Genomic DNA, 18,236 nt, shown 5'->3' with positions numbered 1-18,236 from the left:
TAAAAAATAAATAAAGATATTCAATGTCCCTTTATTGGAATTTTACACATTGATTGATTGAAGTATTTATTAACAGTTTGCAGAATGGGTACATTTAACATGAAAGCACAACTCAATACAAAGACTGTTACTGTGGATGACACACTGATAAAGCATTACACTTTGATCCAAAATGGGAATTACTTATAAGTTATATCTTAAAGCAATGCAAACTGAATCTGATCTGTATTCTGAACAAAACGTCACATCACAAACATGATGACTGTTCCTTTAAAAAGTAATGTGATCTGAAAAGTTTAACAAAGCAGTCATGTGATCAGTCACGTGACGTGCAACTGCAACATGACTTCCTCCTATACAAATGTGTCCCTAGATAAGCCATAGCGTTATAAATAAGAGATAAGGGCTAAGTGGCGTTGTTTCAAACTATCAAGATGTTCGCATCAAATGCTGTGTTTTTCTTGATCATTGGTGCAGCTGCGACGCAAACAGAGGCGCGGTATACTGCGGACTGGACCAGTTTGGATGCCAGACCTCTACCTTCGTGGTACGACGAGTCGAAATTTGGCATTTTCATCCACTGGGGAGTTTTTTCGGTTCCCGGGTTCGGCAGCGAATGGTTCTGGTGGCACTGGCAAGGGCAGAGTCCCCCAGACCCACAGTCTGTGCGCTTCATGACGGATAACTACCCGCCTGGCTTCTCTTACCCGGAATTCGCACCCCAGTTTCATGCTCAGTTCTTTGACCCAGATCAGTGGGCAGATATATTCAAGGCTTCAGGTGCCAGGTGAGGCCTCCTTTATGTGCAACTGTAAAATCCTAATCATTTAATTTAATCGTCTCACCTCCCTGAGAGAGTACATTATATATGTAACCAAATGGACCTCTATTTGGTGACATTTGTACACTCTCAGAGTTACAAATGGATAAATAATGCAGCTTATAACTATTTTATAATGTCAGATATGTCGTCTTGACTGCCAAGCACCACGAGGGTTTTACCAACTGGGAATCTCCAAACTCCTGGAACTGGAATTCTGTTGACACCGGGCCGCACAGAGATCTGGTGGGAGATCTGGGAGAGTCTGTACGCAACAGGTGAGATTGTAGAATAATCCATTCCAAATGGCCACACATAAATTAATGTCTATTAAAGAGCAATCTGAGAACCCACCAAAGAATCCTTATGGAGTCAACAGTCTGTGTCGAGAGACGAGATTTAGCTGGATGTCTATCATTCAGGAGATGGGATGTTAAAAGATGAATTACCGGTAGATCATTAGAGGCTTAAAAACATGAACCACATCCACCTTCACTGACACAACACATTGCAATTCACACGTAATGTCTCATGCATCTGGTTCAAATTCTGCTGTCCACTCTCTGAACATGCAAGGACCTTCATGTATGGGGCAACTGCAGTGCACACATGTATTTGTGGACCAGGTTTTTTCAATAGGTTGGGACTTGAGAGACACACGGGACATGATAAACATCTATGCAAGTACTGGAAACTACTGACATTTTATTTGTGGTGAAACCCAGCACGATTTGGTAGTGAATGTTGAAATATTAGATATTCTTAGAGACTGTGTGGACGTCCAGATTGACACCGGGACAATCACGAACAAATGGGACATTGGTCACTATATTCTGAGTGGATCTCTTATGCCTGTCTCCTATGGTACCAAGTACCAACATAAATTCAAAGTATTCAAATATTCAAAGTTTTGGGCCTGAGAGGCTAAATCTCATGAAATGGTGGTACATGGCTCAAACAAAGGCTGAATAAATAATCGACCTTGATATGAAAAAGGTTGAAAACCACAGACTTTTGGCTATTAACATTGTTTTGACTGATACAGAAATGTGACACGTTGATTCATTCATTGACGCTTTGTAACCTTGTAGATCTGACTTTGTGTTTTGACTGATACAGATACTACAGGCAAACAAGTAAATGGTACACACATGGACTGATCTACAAGCTCAAAATGTGACACGTCACACGTTGATTCATTCATTGACGCTTTGTAACCTTGTAGATCTGACTTTTTTAAATATAATTCTTAACCTTACAAATGACGCCAGGATTAAAGTGTCTAGAAATGTATACTGTGTAAACTTCCGTATCAGACATTATTTATCTCTCTGATCACCTCCTAGGTCCTTGCACTATGGACTCTACAACTCCTTGTACGAGTGGTTCCATCCACTCTACCTGTCTGACAAGAAGAATGGCTTCAAAACACAACAGTTTGTACGGAATAAACTGCTGCCAGAACTTTACAACATGGTAGTGAGGTATTTAACGCTGTGATTATAATATCAAAGTTCATTGCTGTTGCACTGAGCCTTTTTACAATTACTGAGGCCTATAGTGATACATTTTCATACATAACCGCGGGGGATCATGTCAGTAAATTCAAGTTAGATACAGCCTTCGTATCCGAGTGGCCCAGGAAATGAAAACCCAATGCATTATCCCATAGGCATTTCTTATTTAATTTATTTAAAGACCTTTTAAGCGCCGTACGAAGCCAACTCTTGTCGTGACAAATCATGACAACACACACAATTTTTCGGGCCAAACAAAGAATTAGAAAGTAGAAAAAAACGGCAGGTTACAACACTTTTTTTGTTGTTTTTCTTCTTTGTAATTATTTTGGAGAATGCATTGGGTTTTCATTTCCTGGGCCACTCGTTTTTCTGAAAGTGGGAGGGACTGCGACGCTCTATAGAGTACTTTGTGTGTGTGAGTTTAAGACCCCCCCCCCCCCCCCCCCCCCATCTCAAAATATTTTTGTTCCAGTCACCCCCAGGAACAAAGATTTTAGATAAAAGGTGTTTGCTTTCAAAAGTATATTATATTAAAAGATTTGCACACATTTTCGCAGCGCAGCGCAAAGTGACGCACTGAATTTGTATATCTGCTATTTTTGAAAAGCCAAAGTATAAAACGATGCTTTTTAGCTCAATCTAAAATGACACGGATGCTTTCCCGGATTCAATGGGTTAAGCCAAGGACTGAAGGTGTGAGTGAAGAATATGTATCCCCATACTATCCCCATGAATAAGTATGGTGCCCTTTGTGTGTTGCAGCCAGGAATGTTCCAGAACCTCTGTTGACCCTTTTCTCCGTCTGCTGTTCCACAGGTACAAGCCTGAGCTGATCTGGTCTGATGGGGACTGGGAAGCTCCAGACACCTACTGGAACTCTACCGATTTCCTGGCCTGGCTTTACAATGACAGTCCTGTTAAAGTGAGCATCTCTAATGCATCCCCTTTTAGTTTGACCTGTTATGCCAATGAATTCCTCCCAACACGTTTCTGTTTTGCCACTTCAACCTTACCTTACTTAAAATCTCACTTATTCACATTCCAGGACAGTGTTGTGACCAATGACAGGTGGGGGGCAGGCTGCGCTTGCAAGCATGGCGGCTACTACAACTGTGAGGATAAGTACACACCAGGGCAGCTGCCAAAGCACAAGTGGGAGAAGTGTACATCTGTGGACACTTCATCCTGGGGTTACCGTAGAACCATGCGGATGGCTGAGTTAATGGAGCTACACACCATCGTAGAGGTGAGGAAGGTGATGATAGATCATCATAGATGTTGATTGTCTTGGATACCGCCATGGCACTCTTGTCTTCCAAAATGTGTCCACCAGAGGGTGTTGAAAACATGGCCTAACTTGGGCCCACCTCTAGGTTTGCAGTTGAAGTGATCCGCTGAATCACCTTGCATCATACACCTTGATCTTTGGCATCAGTGTCAGGAGACGTTTTGCATCATCTTAAGTCTCAGTGATGAAACGGTTAGGTGATCAACGTGCTTCCCCTTGTTCCTTGAACTGACAGACCGACTGCTCTTCCTCCCTCCACAGGATCTAGTTCGCACCGTGGCCCTGGGAGGTAACTACCTTCTGAATGTGGGGCCTACACCTGACGGCATGATCCCACCCCTGTTTGAAGAGAGGCTCAGGGGGGTCGGCGACTGGCTACAGCTCAACGGAGAGGCCATCTACTCATCCAAACCCTGGAGGGTCCAGGCAGAGAATAAAACACTTCCAGTATGGTAAGAGTAAATGCATCAGTGCCAGTCTTACTTCGTTCCATTTTCAGAATTAATCATTTAACTGTATTCTTTGATTAATGCAGTGAATTCCCCTACTGTCTAGTCGTCAACAGCGCTGACGACTTGTTTTGATGATTGTGTCAATTAAATGTGGCAGAGTTTGTAAATCCACACGGGCATTCTCGTTTGTAAAATTAACAAATTAATTCTTCTCCCGACCCTACCACACTCTGATTCCACAGCTGTGCATCAGTGGATTTATGGAAGCAATCATACTGACAAGTTGCTTTGAATATTTTCAGAGCAGCGCAGAAAATCATTTCAGCGATCTTAATTAGAAAACAGAGTGATTGATTAAACACTGCCATTCTAGGTATACTTCTAAAGGTGCCACTGTTTATGCCACCATCACAAGCAAGCCTCCCCTGTCTACCTTGCATCTGCTCGAACCCTGCACGTCTGGAACCACCAAAGTAAGTACATTGTGGCATTTATTTATTGTTTTATAAATTCCTGACGTGTCCGATATTTTTGTTTTGTTTCTTAATGCTTAATAGGTAATTCACATCATTTTGGATGTAGAGACCTGCATGATCTAATACAATTACACAAAATTCCCCAAATGTATCTTAAAAGTTAATTCACATCATTTTGGATATAGAGACCTGCATGATCTAATAAAATTACACTAAATTCCCCAAATGTATCTTTAAGTGCCCCTGTCCCCAAAACAAAAACAAACGAAACGCCACCCATCCCGTCCAATAAAAGCCTCAGTCTGAGGCCAGTTTGTTCATTCTTAAGTGATTTGCTGATCTTTGACCTCACCCCTCAGGTGACACTCTTGGGGAACCCCGGGCCTTTGCCATGGTCCCCAATCTCACCTAGTGCTGGCCTGGTTGTCCTGCTTCCTGAGCTACCCTACACTCCTGGCCGAGCCTGGACCTTCAAACTGGACGGAGTTCTGTGAGCCTCCGGGTCCTGATGTCATGCTGTACACTTGCACGGGTGCACGTCGAGAGGAACAGATTTCTCCACGTCTGATTTGCTTGGAATGTAATGGTGGAATTCGCATTGATTGCCTCGGGTTGAATGAATATGTCCTTTTTAGTATGTGTGTGTTTTCAGTCGATGCTGGCTCATTGTAACATAATAAACATGTGATTTATATTTTTTTGCATTTCAAAGAATGGAACACTGCTTTATGATGCGGGGCGGCGGTGGGTCATCATTGGTGGAGTGGCCGGATGGCAACCGCAAGGTTGCCAGTTCGATCACGGGCTCCCCCAAAGTTGGTGTCGAACCATGCAAGGCACCAACCAGCACATCAGGGGTTCAGAGTCTTGTTCAACCCCTGATGTGCTGGTTGGTGCCTTGCATGGTTTCCGCTGCCATCGGTCTATGAGTGTGTGTGTGTGTGTGTGTATGGGTGAATGTAATGCACAATCTAAGTAAAGCGCCTTGGATAAAGACGCTATATAAATGGCAATGCACCATTTACCATGATTATTTAAAATTGGTGTACTGCCAAGTGTGGACTGGAGACCTACAGTCAACAATGGTTGAGTTTTATTTGGGTGTCGATTGGGTGATTTTGAATGGAATTACATTCATTTATTGTTCAGGTTTTGAAGACTTCTATCGCTGCCCATCAGACACTTAATTGAATTATTCTGCAGCAATGTTTTTTTATTTTTAAATAACTTTTTAACTATTTTTGTACTAAATGAAGTGACTGCAATAAAGAAAATGCATTTCCTATTGGGGACAGCACAATGTATATGTTGCGATTATTAAAGGAGCACCATTTTCAACATTACCTTCTAATAATTGGTCCCGGGCGGCAGACAAATTAGCCATTTGCCCAGTGGGGCCGTGGCTCTCAGGGGCCCTTCGCGGGAAACTGGACAGCGTTGCGCAGTACTGGGTTTGAGGCCCTGACAAGGGCCCCTGGAGCCCGGCCTCTACCACCCCCCAGGCTGGAGGTCCCCTACTGGGGACCCCTTAAAGTGGGCCCTTTGAGGACCAATTTCAAATGTGTGTGGGCCCCTCCTCTGCTCTGTATTCTCCCTCGGTCTGAGACTCAAATGCAGCGCAGGCTCCTGGGGGCTGGGGCCCTACAGGCTGGGCGTCAAAGTGGGCCCTTTGCGGACCACTGCTCCACTGTACTGTGAAGCAGTGGTCCTCAAGGGGCCCACTTTGAGAGGTCCCATTGAGGAGGGGCCACAGGGGAGCCTGAAACGCAGCGCAGGCTCCTGGGGGCTGGGGCCCTACAGGCTGGGCGTCAAAGTGGGCCCTTTGCGGACCACTGCTCCACAGTACTGTGAAGCAGTGGTCCAAAGTGGGGCCCACTTTGGAGGTCCCATTGAGGAGGGGCCTCAGGCCGCCGGGGGCCTTGAAGGCTGTAAGTTAATGGGAGTCACTCCCACCCCGTCCCTGACCACCAGGAGTTATAGGTATATATATATTTCTGAATAGAGCCACCTAACCTAACAATAATAGCACAGTTCAAGCTAGCTCCTTCCTGAAGCTAAGGACTAGAAATATAATGGATTATTATGTTGATTACTTGTTTCAGGCAGATTTGCAAATATTAATATGCAAAATGCTCAAATATATTATGAATAATTAAATATTGTGATTTTTTTTGTGCAGCACCAAAAACTTTATAGGCTATCATCACTTATTACTTTAAATAAATGTTGTCATAATTGAGAAAAGTACATATTTTGTATTTATTTTGTTACCCTTATTGGCCTTGGGCCTTAGTGAAATTAAATTAAATTTATTTGTTATCATTAATGCAGTAGAAGCTGTTAAGCTTGACATACTAAGGTGATGTGGTGATATTTTATATTATAAATAAATTGTGGACGGTTAAGTATTAAAAGGAGGCACACTCATAGGGCACACTACCTCATGTGACCCCTGCATCCGGCTGTGTTTTGTCCAATCAGATTTGTGACTGCATTGAGGCGGGCGTTTTTCAATTTGGTTTACGTTTGTTTTGTGAGATTTGAGACATAAACAAATTAAGACAATATGCCGGCGAGCGGTTCTTCCAAGAGGAAAGCAAAAAAGATTAAGGATGCGAAGACGGCTAAATTACTGAAAAAGGTTCCATTGATTTCAAACTTCTTTCTTTAACCACCACATGAAGACGCAGACAGCGATGAGTCCGACGAGACAGGTGATGCTGCTGCTGGGACTAGCACTGATGCTAATGCTAACGTCAACCAGGGCGAGGCAAGTGCCAAGTGGTGAAGTTGTTGTGGAAAATGTTAGCGGCCAAAATCAAAACTCCTCAGATCCCTCAGAGTCTGAGCAGGAAGAAGACGAGCCTGGCCCTGAAGAAGAAGAGGATATCGCCATTTTAACATCCGAAAATGAGGAAGAATTACAACTTTCAGCGGAGGGGCTGGGGGGGGGGGGGGGGGGGGGGGGGGCTGCCCCCCCGAGCCAACAGCACCAGTGCCCCAGGCTAGTAACCAACCAGGTGGATTGGACCCGCAACAAGTGGACATGGACTGGGATAAAGAAGAGCAGCAGGACCATGATGATCCGGATTCCTGGTGTGAGACTGTCACTGACCCTGCATTGTGGCCGAGTAATATAAATGACAAAGCCAAGTCCGTTCTTGTTTTAAGAGGAGCAGTTCCATTCCAAAACAGAAGCGATAAATATCCAGCTTCAATGAGATGACGTGATGACGGGGAGGGTGTTTGTAGGAGCTTTACGAATGGACTACTGAGTTGTTCTTTGCCGAATGGACAAGCTGTGTCTAGACACTGGTTAATTTATTCCCCATCGACAGGCTGCGTTTATTGTTTTGCTTGCTTGTTTTGATGACTGGAAACATTCAAAGTGCATTAAGGATCACGCGGGGAGCACAGAGCATAGACATAGAGAGTGCATGTTGTCGTTATTACACCAGCGCTCCAAGGCTCGTTTTCCGTGACACAAATGTCAAGCTGACACTGAAATCATTGTCGTCTATGCGGTGGAGCGCACGGGCAGACTCCAGTAAGGCACTGTGGATGCATTACGCACAGCTGAAAGAGGCATTTGAAAGCATCTCCAAAGATATGGATGAAAAACGTGAAACACGAGATGAGGCCTCTGCACTCTGTGCCAAACTGAACACATTGGAGATGGCAATTTTTGGGACACAATATTGGAGAGGTTTCAATACACAAGTGTGCATTTACAGAGGCATGACTTTCACATAGCCACAGCCTCGGCACTGCTTTCATCGTTGAGCGATTTTGTGGCAGCACAACTAGTCCTGTTTGATATATTTTAAGCGAAAGAAAAGACATACATGACATCCAGCGCGCAAAGAAACGCAAAACCATGTTCGATGAAAGCGCAGAGCCAGATGTGATATTTTCTGGAAAGGAGAAGTTTCATATAGAAACATTCAATGTTATAATTGACAAACTAGTGTCCTGTCTAAACGAGCGTTCGACCTATTACACAGAGTTGACTGAGCTATTTGGTGCTCTTTTTGCGAAAGAGCCCAGAGACATAATTTCAAAATCTAAGGCATATCCACAGGATTTGCACACAGAGGATGACATGAAGCTGGCAAATGAACTGATACAGTACAGATAATTTATGACAGGAGAAAAGGACAAGAGCCCAAGTAAAATGCTTCAAATAATGTTGGATTGTAAAAATAATTTGGAAACGGCATTCCCGAATGTTTATATTGCACTCCGACTTTTCCTGACACTACCAGTTACAAACTGTGAGGGAGAGCGCTCATTCTCCAAATTGGCCAGAATCAAGAACGAATTGAGGATTAGGATGACACAGCAATGATTAAACGCACTTTCACTTCTGGCTATTGAATCTGACGTCGTCAAAGCATTGGACTTTAATGGACTAGTGGATGAATTCGCAGGTCGGAAGTCGAGAAAGAGACTACTATAAAGGTATGAGTACACATTTTATTTATCTATGCTGGTTTTGCCTATTTGAGTGTGGATTGTGTATTCTCATATACGTGTGTTTCATTGCCTTGCATATAGCTTGATGAAGGCCTGTGGTTTTACAGTTTTGTTGGTATGAAAGCCAAAAGGGCATGGCTCTGTTTTGGCACAGATTGCTTTTTGTTTGAGGATTTGTGAAAAAAATATATATAAATAAAGTTTATTATTATTATTATTCATACACGCTTTGAGCTGAGAGAAGCTATAAGCGCCTTTTAAATATGACAATGCTGTATATATATCAGCTGCACAGTTCAGGCAAGTGTCTGTGGCATATTTAACTTTAACAAAATAGGTTTGACAGCTTAAATCCTTGCGGCAGTGTTGTGTGTGTGTGGGTCACGGGTAGTGTTGTGTGTGTGTGTGTGTGTGTGTTTGCGTGCAATCAGAAGTACTGGCAGTAGCGAAATAACAAACGCGATCTGTCTAATCGTAGTAGTTAGGCACAAACCAAGTACTTTCTAAGAACAATGTTGATGTAACTAAGACATTCGCTGAGCGAGCTATATTTTAAATACAGAGATTTAGAAGGAATAAGCGAAATGGTGAGGCGACTATTCCCCCTTCCGTGAGGTAAGGTTTCTCTGCGGAGTGCGGAGAGGGAGATCCATAGGGGAGATCACATTACAGCAGCCAAAGAGGGAGGGGGGGAGGGGGGTTGCAAACTGTTTTTCATGCGCACATCTTTTCATTGGCTAGTGCGCACATCTTTTGCGCCACGTGACAACTTCTCAATTGTATATTAGATAGGACCTATATGCCTATTCTATTGTGTTCTGATGGTCAGCCGGCCGGTCCGTTGTACTGGCCGTTGATTGTGTTAATTTGAGGTCAAAACGATAATAAAAACCTGATACATTTTGCGCAGGGGGGCCCTCAAAAATGATCGGCCCAGGGGCCCTTGGGGGGATAATCCGTCCCTTGGCTCACACACTGAGACAAGTATAGGTAAAACACTGCCAGTGCTCAGCGCAATGGCCCGTTACAAAGAAGTTGAGATTTTACTTATTTTCATTGGGTGTACAAGTACACCTGCCTTTATCAAATGATATAGAGATATAGGGTAGTGCCCAAGCCCTGTTAGCCATGCAGCCTATCTGTGGTGCGCTTGCTAGGCCTACACTCTCAATTTGGGATTTTCCCAGAGGTTAATTTCACTGATGTGTACAACCTTTATTAAAATAGTTTCATTTGTATTGGAGTGTGAAGCTTGAACAATAGGTTAATTGCGGACCACTACAGAGCCTACACCAACAAGTCTATGCGTGGCATGTGAAACTATAGTGCTGTATTTTGCTTTCCTTTTCATGGTCATGGTCATGTGAGGAGAGAGAGAGAGAGAGGTGTGAATGGAATCATCGTGCGTGCGCATATATGGCACATCTCTCTCATGTTTAGGTAATTGTCACGGAATATCCGTGGATATACACGGCTTGGCAATACAAGGCTTTTTATTTACCTTGAAAGTGCATATCAATAACATTTTAAAACAATTATAAACAATATCAAACGTTAAAAGTTGAATCATATAAGCCTTCAATGCAGCCGGATAACGTCAGTCATTCAATAATACTGCGTCTTTGCAGTAGGGGTTCTGTGCGTGTGGGGGGGGGGGGGGGGTCACACCACCACCACACACACATACGGACACACACAGAGTCACTGACACACTAGCCGCTAGTGTTCTTTATTTGTTAATATTAAACACCTCGGAATGTAACTTTCTTTGACATGGAGTTATTGAGTGTCGAGTCGACAGTGTTGATTGATTGCCACGGCAACCCCACACCTGCTAATTGATTACTTAACCAGTCCACTTTTCACAGTCAGTTTGCACTCTTCAGGCACAGACAGACAGATACAGAGATCTCCATATACAGTATGGGCACAAAAGGGACACAGACGCATAGTTAAACGGTTATTATTAGGTTCCCAAGTTGCATCGTTCTCAAGTAGGCCGGTGGCCGACGGGCACCAGGTGTAGTCATTTCTAACACTTGTTTTTAACACCTTTTTTTTTTCTTTATTTATTTTTAAAGGAAAATTATGCCTGCTGCCCTTGATGTCTGGAATGCGGCTTGGGAACGCTAGGGGAAGGGTTGAGGCGAGGGTCTCCCCTCCAGGACAGTGATCTCAGAACGCCAGGGAAAGGGTCGAGGGTCTCCTCTCCAGGACAGTGATCTTGGGACGTCGGGGGTAGGGTCGAGGGTCTCCCCGCCCGGGCAACGTTAGTGGGCGCGCTATGTTGTCTGGAGTCCCCAAATGTACCTCTGGAGCCTGGGTACATTGAGGTACATTAGGCCCGTCACAACTCACAAGTATTAATAAATTATTTAAATTACAATAAAAACACATGAATAGTGAAAGTATCAGATCTACGAGATCAAAACGGTTTTGAGCTCCTAGATCTGCTACTTCCACTACAACATGGGAACGAGTGACGATTATGACTATTATCCCAAAAGTATTGCGATTATCACAAATACTTATTATGTAGTAATTGTGATGGGCCTAAGGGTGTGTGTGTGTGTGTGTGTGTGTGTGTGTGTGTGTGTGTGTGTGTGTGTGTGTGTGTGTGTGTGTGTGTGTGTGTGTGTGTGTGTGTGTGTGTGTGTGTGGTATGTGTGTTGAATCTGTTTTTAATTGGCCCAACGTGTAATCTATGTTGGCCCGACGTTGACAACGTTAAATCTATGAACTGGACGACGCTGGATCTACGTCAGCTATAGTGTAGTTCTCCCCGGGTATGGGTTGAGTCTGGGATCAATAATCGGGCCATGGGCAGGCGGGTCGTGCAGGAACTGGGTTGTGCAGGAACCGGGTCGTACCCAGCGGTCCCTCGTGCGACCCCCGTCCAGTGTGCTCGGCTACCCGACCTCCCGTACCTCGGTTTTCAGGCTAGTTTTCGGTTTCAGCTGGTCGACATCACATCGCTTCAAAGTACCAACTGTTGAATATCTTGTGTTTCCTTCCCAAGGTTGTGTTTCCTTCCCGCCAGGGTGGCCAAATGTTTTCCCTATCTTGTTGTTTCCTTCCCGCCAGGTTGGCCACATGTTGTAGTTTCTGTTTAATTAACCCATTTTTGTAGTACTTTCCAGGTGGCAAACGTTGAATTTGTGTCACTCTTCTAGTGACCCAAATTAACAGATATTAATTAGTGCAGCTCCGTACCGTATTACCCTACATAGCTATTAGGACGTTGTGGTAGTGTGGATGTTACATATATCTGCCATTGAGCCCCATTCTGAATTTCAAATTTGAAAGCACTATATTTCTAAACCTATGAAACATTTCAAAGATTCCTTTTCATGTCCACCGTAAGATTAACCTAAATAAATAGGCTTGAATGAGGTTTCTAGGTGTAACTATGTAGGACTAGTAGCATGCCAAAGTTTGTGCCATTGAGAATGCATTGGGCGTTTAAGTACTCAGAAACTATAAAACATTTCAAAGTAAAAAGTTCCAGTATGTGTCTCCACAGTAAGCTGAATTATAAAAAGTGTGAATGGAGTTTCTAGGTGAAAGTGATTTTTTTACTTCAAGGTCCTTTGCTTTTCCAACTGCATCGATAACTAGCTCAGCCTGACTGAGTGAGATTTCCGGGCGCTTTTATCTTCTCTGGATTTGAACCCACAATGTCTGGATCATGTGGACAGCCACTTAACACATTGAGCTACCAGGCTGTCTGGCACCTGTCATGGTATCTCCTCTGTATTATCTGATTAGCATCCATGATAAGTCTTAGAAGCACTAAAGACACCTTTGATGCACAGCAAACAGCATTAAAATGCTCTGTACATGATCCCAAGGCCCCATTTAAAAAGTGACACGAAGAAGAACAACTTACAGTATAACTTAAAATCACAGGGAGCTCAGTGGCACCCTTGACATGATCAAAAGTAGGGATGCACCGATATGTAAATTCTTGGCCGATACCGATGTTTAAAATACCAATTTTCACCGATACTGATACCGATATATGTTTATTTCGTTTTGGTTGTTTTTATTTCCCCCTTTTGTGCCAGGGAAACAAATGCATCTCAATACAAGGAATACATGTTCAAAATCTACATCTTGGTATAGGCTGCAGATAACCAACACACCAACATAGCCAATGCAAAATGTATGCTTATCAACAACAGCTAAATATCGGCTACTGCCATCGGTTAATCAGTTAATGTCCGAGACCGATGGTGTGGCCGATACATCGGTGCATCACTATAGTTAAAAGGTTAAAATATGCAAATATAACCCAAGTTTGTGCCGTGTGTGATGCAAATTCTATACCTATTCCACCGGTATACCAAATAAAATGATTCTGGTTCATTGGAGTCAGGGAATTCACACAAAGGAAGACACAAAGGATACCAGGTGTTTAACTCGCTAAAATAGCTTTATAATAATCATTAATAGTAATAATAATAATAATAGCCATTAAAAAATGTTTTGACAACGTCAACAGTGTTACATTCTGTGTTGGGAGGGCTAAACCACAGTCACAGTGTACCTCTCTCTCTGGACTTCAGCGCTAGCAGATGTGCTCCTGACACATCTAATAGATCCATTAAACCTATGAGGATCAATAAATAAAATCTGTATGTACAAATTAAAACCACAACACAACAAATGGAATCATAATGATTTTTCTCTTCTTTTTTCTCCCCCCAACATCACACACTGTGCGACACCCGTGAACATTGCTGCAGCGCACGTTCAGACCGTTCTTAAAGTACCATGTGTGTTATTCCATGCATCTGCATTGTATATCCATCTGTGTGCATTATACAAAACAACAAAGATTGTTTTCTATGGTTTCACTATTGCTATATGCTCCGGTCAATCCACTTCAAAGAAGGGAAGGGAAAGAATTGTATGTACAATGTTCAACATTGGCACTGAAATAAATGTGGGGTGTGTATATAAATGCAACATGGAGGAAGATTATGCAAAAGGACACAAAAGCTCGCTGTGTTAAACCCCTGTTTAGTAAGAACTGTGATGTTTGGTGACCGAAGGACAAGAAATAGAGGAAAGACGATAGGGGAGTGGGGCTAATTATCTTTGCTACATCATGTAGGACCATCAAAGGGTTTGTCTGTAGGTAAAAAAAGGAAGTGACAGAGTGTGACAGCTGTATGGATAAGCTCTTGTGATTGGATCATCCAGTCTGTCCCATCTCTCTCACACGTCTAAGGGAGTGTCCTTCGGAGACCTTGTAGAAAGGTTTCAACCCCAGAGCTGTTGTCAGTATTCTCTACTACTTAAAAAAACACATATTGTCAGGTCAGATGAGATTTTTTTCTCCCAGTTTAGTTACATGATTCTTGCCCTTGGTTACAGAGCAAAGTTATCCCACTGACACTAACGATGACAGAGATGGCAATGTTGTAATGACGGTAATCCCACTAATTGTAATAATATTACATGTAATTTTGAGCAACATCTGTTGGTAATGGGTGTTTACATGTTTATAAACGTGATGGTAGCAGAGGGTGGTTTTTTACAGTTGTTCCCTGTATGTCTACTGCAGAGCTGTGGGGCAGGTCATCAAAGTCACAGTGCAATTACACACACACACACACACACACACACACACACACACACACACACACACACACTCACACACACACACACACACACACGTGCAGGCTACAGTTGACCATTTACCTCAGCCACAGCTAGACCCTATATAGTGCTTTAAAGACTCTGGAAATGGCTACGAGTGACACTGAGCTGTGATGCTCAAGGGATCTCCAAACATTCTGTTGTGTTGGGACTTCTCCTGTCCTGTCCAGGTCTCCATGCTCCGTAGTCGTGTGGTGTTCAAGAGTGCCCTGAGGACAGTCAGAGGCTTGGGTTGGGGTTGTTGGAGACACCGCTGCTACAAACTGAGGATTTTCCATCTACAATAACTGTTTGTGTTGTGTGTGTGGTTTTGCACTTTCAGATAGAGGTTAAAGTGTTCATGTAGTCCATGTCGATGTCTTGGTTTGTGTCTGGATGACACTTGTACAGGTTGCTGTTGTCATGGTTCTTACTTTGCTTACTTATCCATATTACGTTGGCTGGCGCATATAGGGCAGCAATGTCATGGTTCCTACTTCCTAGGCTCCTGTAATGACACTGTGCGGTAGAGCCTGACCGATGCCAGATTTTTTGTTCCCGATGCCGGTCCCAATTTTGGAGCGTCATAGCCCACCAATTAACGATGATTTGTCCAAAAGTGCATTATCAACTATCATCTACAAGCTCAGAAAGCGTCACAGCACGACGTGATATGAGCTCGTAGATCGGCTATTTTCCAAGGAATTTAGGAACGTTTGACAATACGACATGCCCAAAATAAGGACCCCAAGTTGAAAGTTGAAGAACTCGGGACACTCTGGATCAGCTGCATAATTGCAGATACAGATGTTGTGCAAAAACTGGCTCTACCATACAGTTGCTGGACAGGCAACACCTTGAGCTCACTCTATGGCAATCACACCCACACCAACAGAATACGTGTTTACATTGGACCTGTTTCAAGGCAAGATGGCTGGCTTTACACCACCACTAATCTAGTTAGTTACTCTGTGCGAAACAAAGAACAATAGTGGAAAAAGTTAGTAATAGTTTGAGGGAAAGCAGCCCATGCTACTGCGGATAAACATCCAAAACGAGGCATCTTTAGTTCCTGGTGTCGTCCCCACCCCCATAGGCAAACCTGCAAGGGAAAGACTTTGGCATCCCTCTGCGGGAAAAATAAATGATAATAAAAAAAATAAAGCGTGTCCGGGTGAGGGGCTTTCATAGGGGTGGGGTCCAGAGTTCACTTCTTCACAGTGGAGTGACCGTATAAAAGCAGGTGTTTTGTGCTTTGTTTGATGAGGGTCATGTCAAACACCACTGGGATGCTTTAAGACACCTGTTCTCCGGATGAAGTGTTGGGGGCGACGGAATTTAGAAGCCACACAGTAAATGATGAAGGGCAAACACTGCTGTGTGCCCCCTTGTAAAAGGGCACGTGTTTTGCTGTTTTATCTTTTGTCCAGGCCAGCCTGTTTAGAGGGAGGATGTCCAATCGATGCGTTACTTGCTGCGATGATGAGAGCACCAAGTCAAAACAATGATGGTTGTGTCACGGTTAGAATATCATAATCCTCTGAGGATATAGTCCTTTTTTGTGTTTTTAAACAAAATGACACCTTTATATATTTGATTATGGAATAAAACCTGCTTTCTCGTATCTTTGCTCAAATCAGGGAATGCGCTAAGGGGAAATGTTTACAGGCTGCATCTGCTTTCTTATTAGTAGGTGGTTGGAAAAAAAGAGATAGACTCCAATCAATCAATTTAGGAAAACATGCAGTGTCATTACAATAAAAATCAGCCGATCATAATGTGTGTGCGTGTGTCGGTAATGGTGAGTAAGGAAAAGACGGTATTCAATACAATAAAATACTTTTTCTTTAACAATATTCTGCACAGACTTTGTTTTGTAATTTTATGTACAGGTCTGTATATATGTACTGTATATAAACCGTATTCCAATAAAACCTCCCCACATAGCTGGTTAGGCACATGTAGTTGGTTCAGGAGAAGGGTGGCGGGATGTGGGGAGAGGGGTTAGGACGGGGTACAGTACTTTCTCTTTTCTAGAACCATAAACAGAGAGGATATATAGTGGTAGGCCTAAGTAGGATCATATTTGGCAAAGTGCCAGTTACAATAATACCCTGTGAACGTGACCCAGCTTGCTCGCACATACTGCAGATATATTAGTAATCTCTTATAATTCACATGTACCGAGTCTGGATATGCTACGCAAGTGTAGTATCACACAATGCTATACTCTATCATAATAGTATATATCAATATAGTATAGTCTATTTTTTATGTTTATACATATATTGTACTCAATTGTGTCTACTAATCTAGAAATGTAGATTACATTATAAAATATACATCTCCCAGTAAAATATTTTCAATTTTTCAACACATTCCATCTCAAAGTTTAGAAGGAAAAAAGGTCATGCTAAAAGATTCCTGTCTCTTTGATTTTTGTTTTTCCTTTTTTTAAATGGCTGACTTTGACTTCAGTATTCATTGGGCCACATCTTAAAGTTATCTTTCGTCTCTCACAAGCAGCCCTTGGTATTCACAAAGGCCAGTGTATGCACAATTGCACACTCTCAAACAAGCCTTATACATACAAAAGGATGGAGAGGACATTTCATCATCTCCTTTTTTGGCACAAATTTGCCTAACATAAGAGGGATCCTCCCCGAAAATGTTAAAAACCATGCTACAATTTGTTCCGAGGAAACGCCAGACAAATGTGTAATAAATAAATAAATACATAAATAAATAAATAAACAAAGAGGGGAAAATTGAACACTTTTTTTCTTTTTCTACTGCAAATGTGCCGTGATCTCGGCGCAATGACCACCTTTCTTTTCCACCTTTTTAACAGGGGTAAAATAAATGTACTTGAGATTTCTCCTGACCCTGTGGAGAGGCTTTGGAGACCGTCACGGTTCCACACATCGAGATTAGAGAGAGAGAGAGAGAGAGAGAGAGAGGGGCATTGGCATAACAAGGTACAAATCTTTGTTTTCTTTTTCCTTGCAGAGGGATCATCCCTTTATTCGGTAGTGTGTGAAATTGAGAGGATTGTATTGTGCACCTCTGGCTTGAGTCATGAATTTGAAGGGAGTTAGGCTGGTGGATTCCAGTAAGACTTTGGCAGCACTGCTCTTGCTGTCTGCTTTATCATCCATTTGGTGGGACCTGCTTGGTCAGATGACCGATCAGGCCAAAAATATCTTGGGTTGGAATCCATCACTCCATCCATCTTCATTCAAAAAGCAGTGTAGGCTACTAGAGAGAAATTACAAACTTATTAATTATCATAGGAAAGAAATAAAACAACTAAGAAATTAATCTCTTTTCATGGCTATTGTGTCAGGATAACTGTTCCTGACAGGTGTAATTGTAATCTTGTTGATGGTCTATTTCCTCCTTTGACCACATGGGGGTGTTGTAGTCTCACAGTGAATAAGGGGCTCCTTCTGTAGTCTTATAAAGCCACAAAGATTCAAGCCCTAAAATCCCCCCAGCCAGATCCCACCCCGCAAACACTGCGACTTCAGAAAGAATATATAAAAAGCAAACGGCTGT

At 42.8% G+C, this 18,236-nt stretch overlaps 1 protein-coding gene and 1 long non-coding RNA gene across 2 annotated transcripts; both read left to right on the top strand.

Moving 5' to 3' along the window:
- The first annotated feature begins 346 nt into the window (after positions 1-346).
- LOC310858437 (tissue alpha-L-fucosidase-like) lies at positions 347-5,260 on the top strand. Its single transcript, XM_083764545.1, has 8 exons — positions 347-787; positions 964-1,098; positions 2,167-2,304; positions 3,157-3,262; positions 3,386-3,586; positions 3,890-4,080; positions 4,454-4,553; positions 4,916-5,260. The coding sequence occupies exons 1-8, from the start codon at positions 435-437 to the stop codon at positions 5,048-5,050; spliced, it is 1,359 nt and encodes a 452-aa protein (XP_083620671.1). The 5' UTR covers positions 347-434; the 3' UTR covers positions 5,051-5,260.
- Positions 5,261-5,429: 169 nt separating this feature from the next.
- On the top strand, positions 5,430-5,839 carry LOC310859318. The gene is made up of 2 exons (XR_014569289.1): positions 5,430-5,503; positions 5,552-5,839. It is a non-coding gene; the product is annotated as an uncharacterized lncRNA (long non-coding RNA).
- The last annotated feature ends 12,397 nt before the right edge of the window (positions 5,840-18,236 follow it).

This window comes from Protomyctophum parallelum (assembly GCF_964188405.1).
Source record: "Protomyctophum parallelum genome assembly, chromosome: 1".
Classification (NCBI taxonomy): domain Eukaryota; kingdom Metazoa; phylum Chordata; class Actinopteri; order Myctophiformes; family Myctophidae; genus Protomyctophum; species Protomyctophum parallelum.
This window is presented reverse-complemented; position numbering and strand designations above follow the sequence as displayed.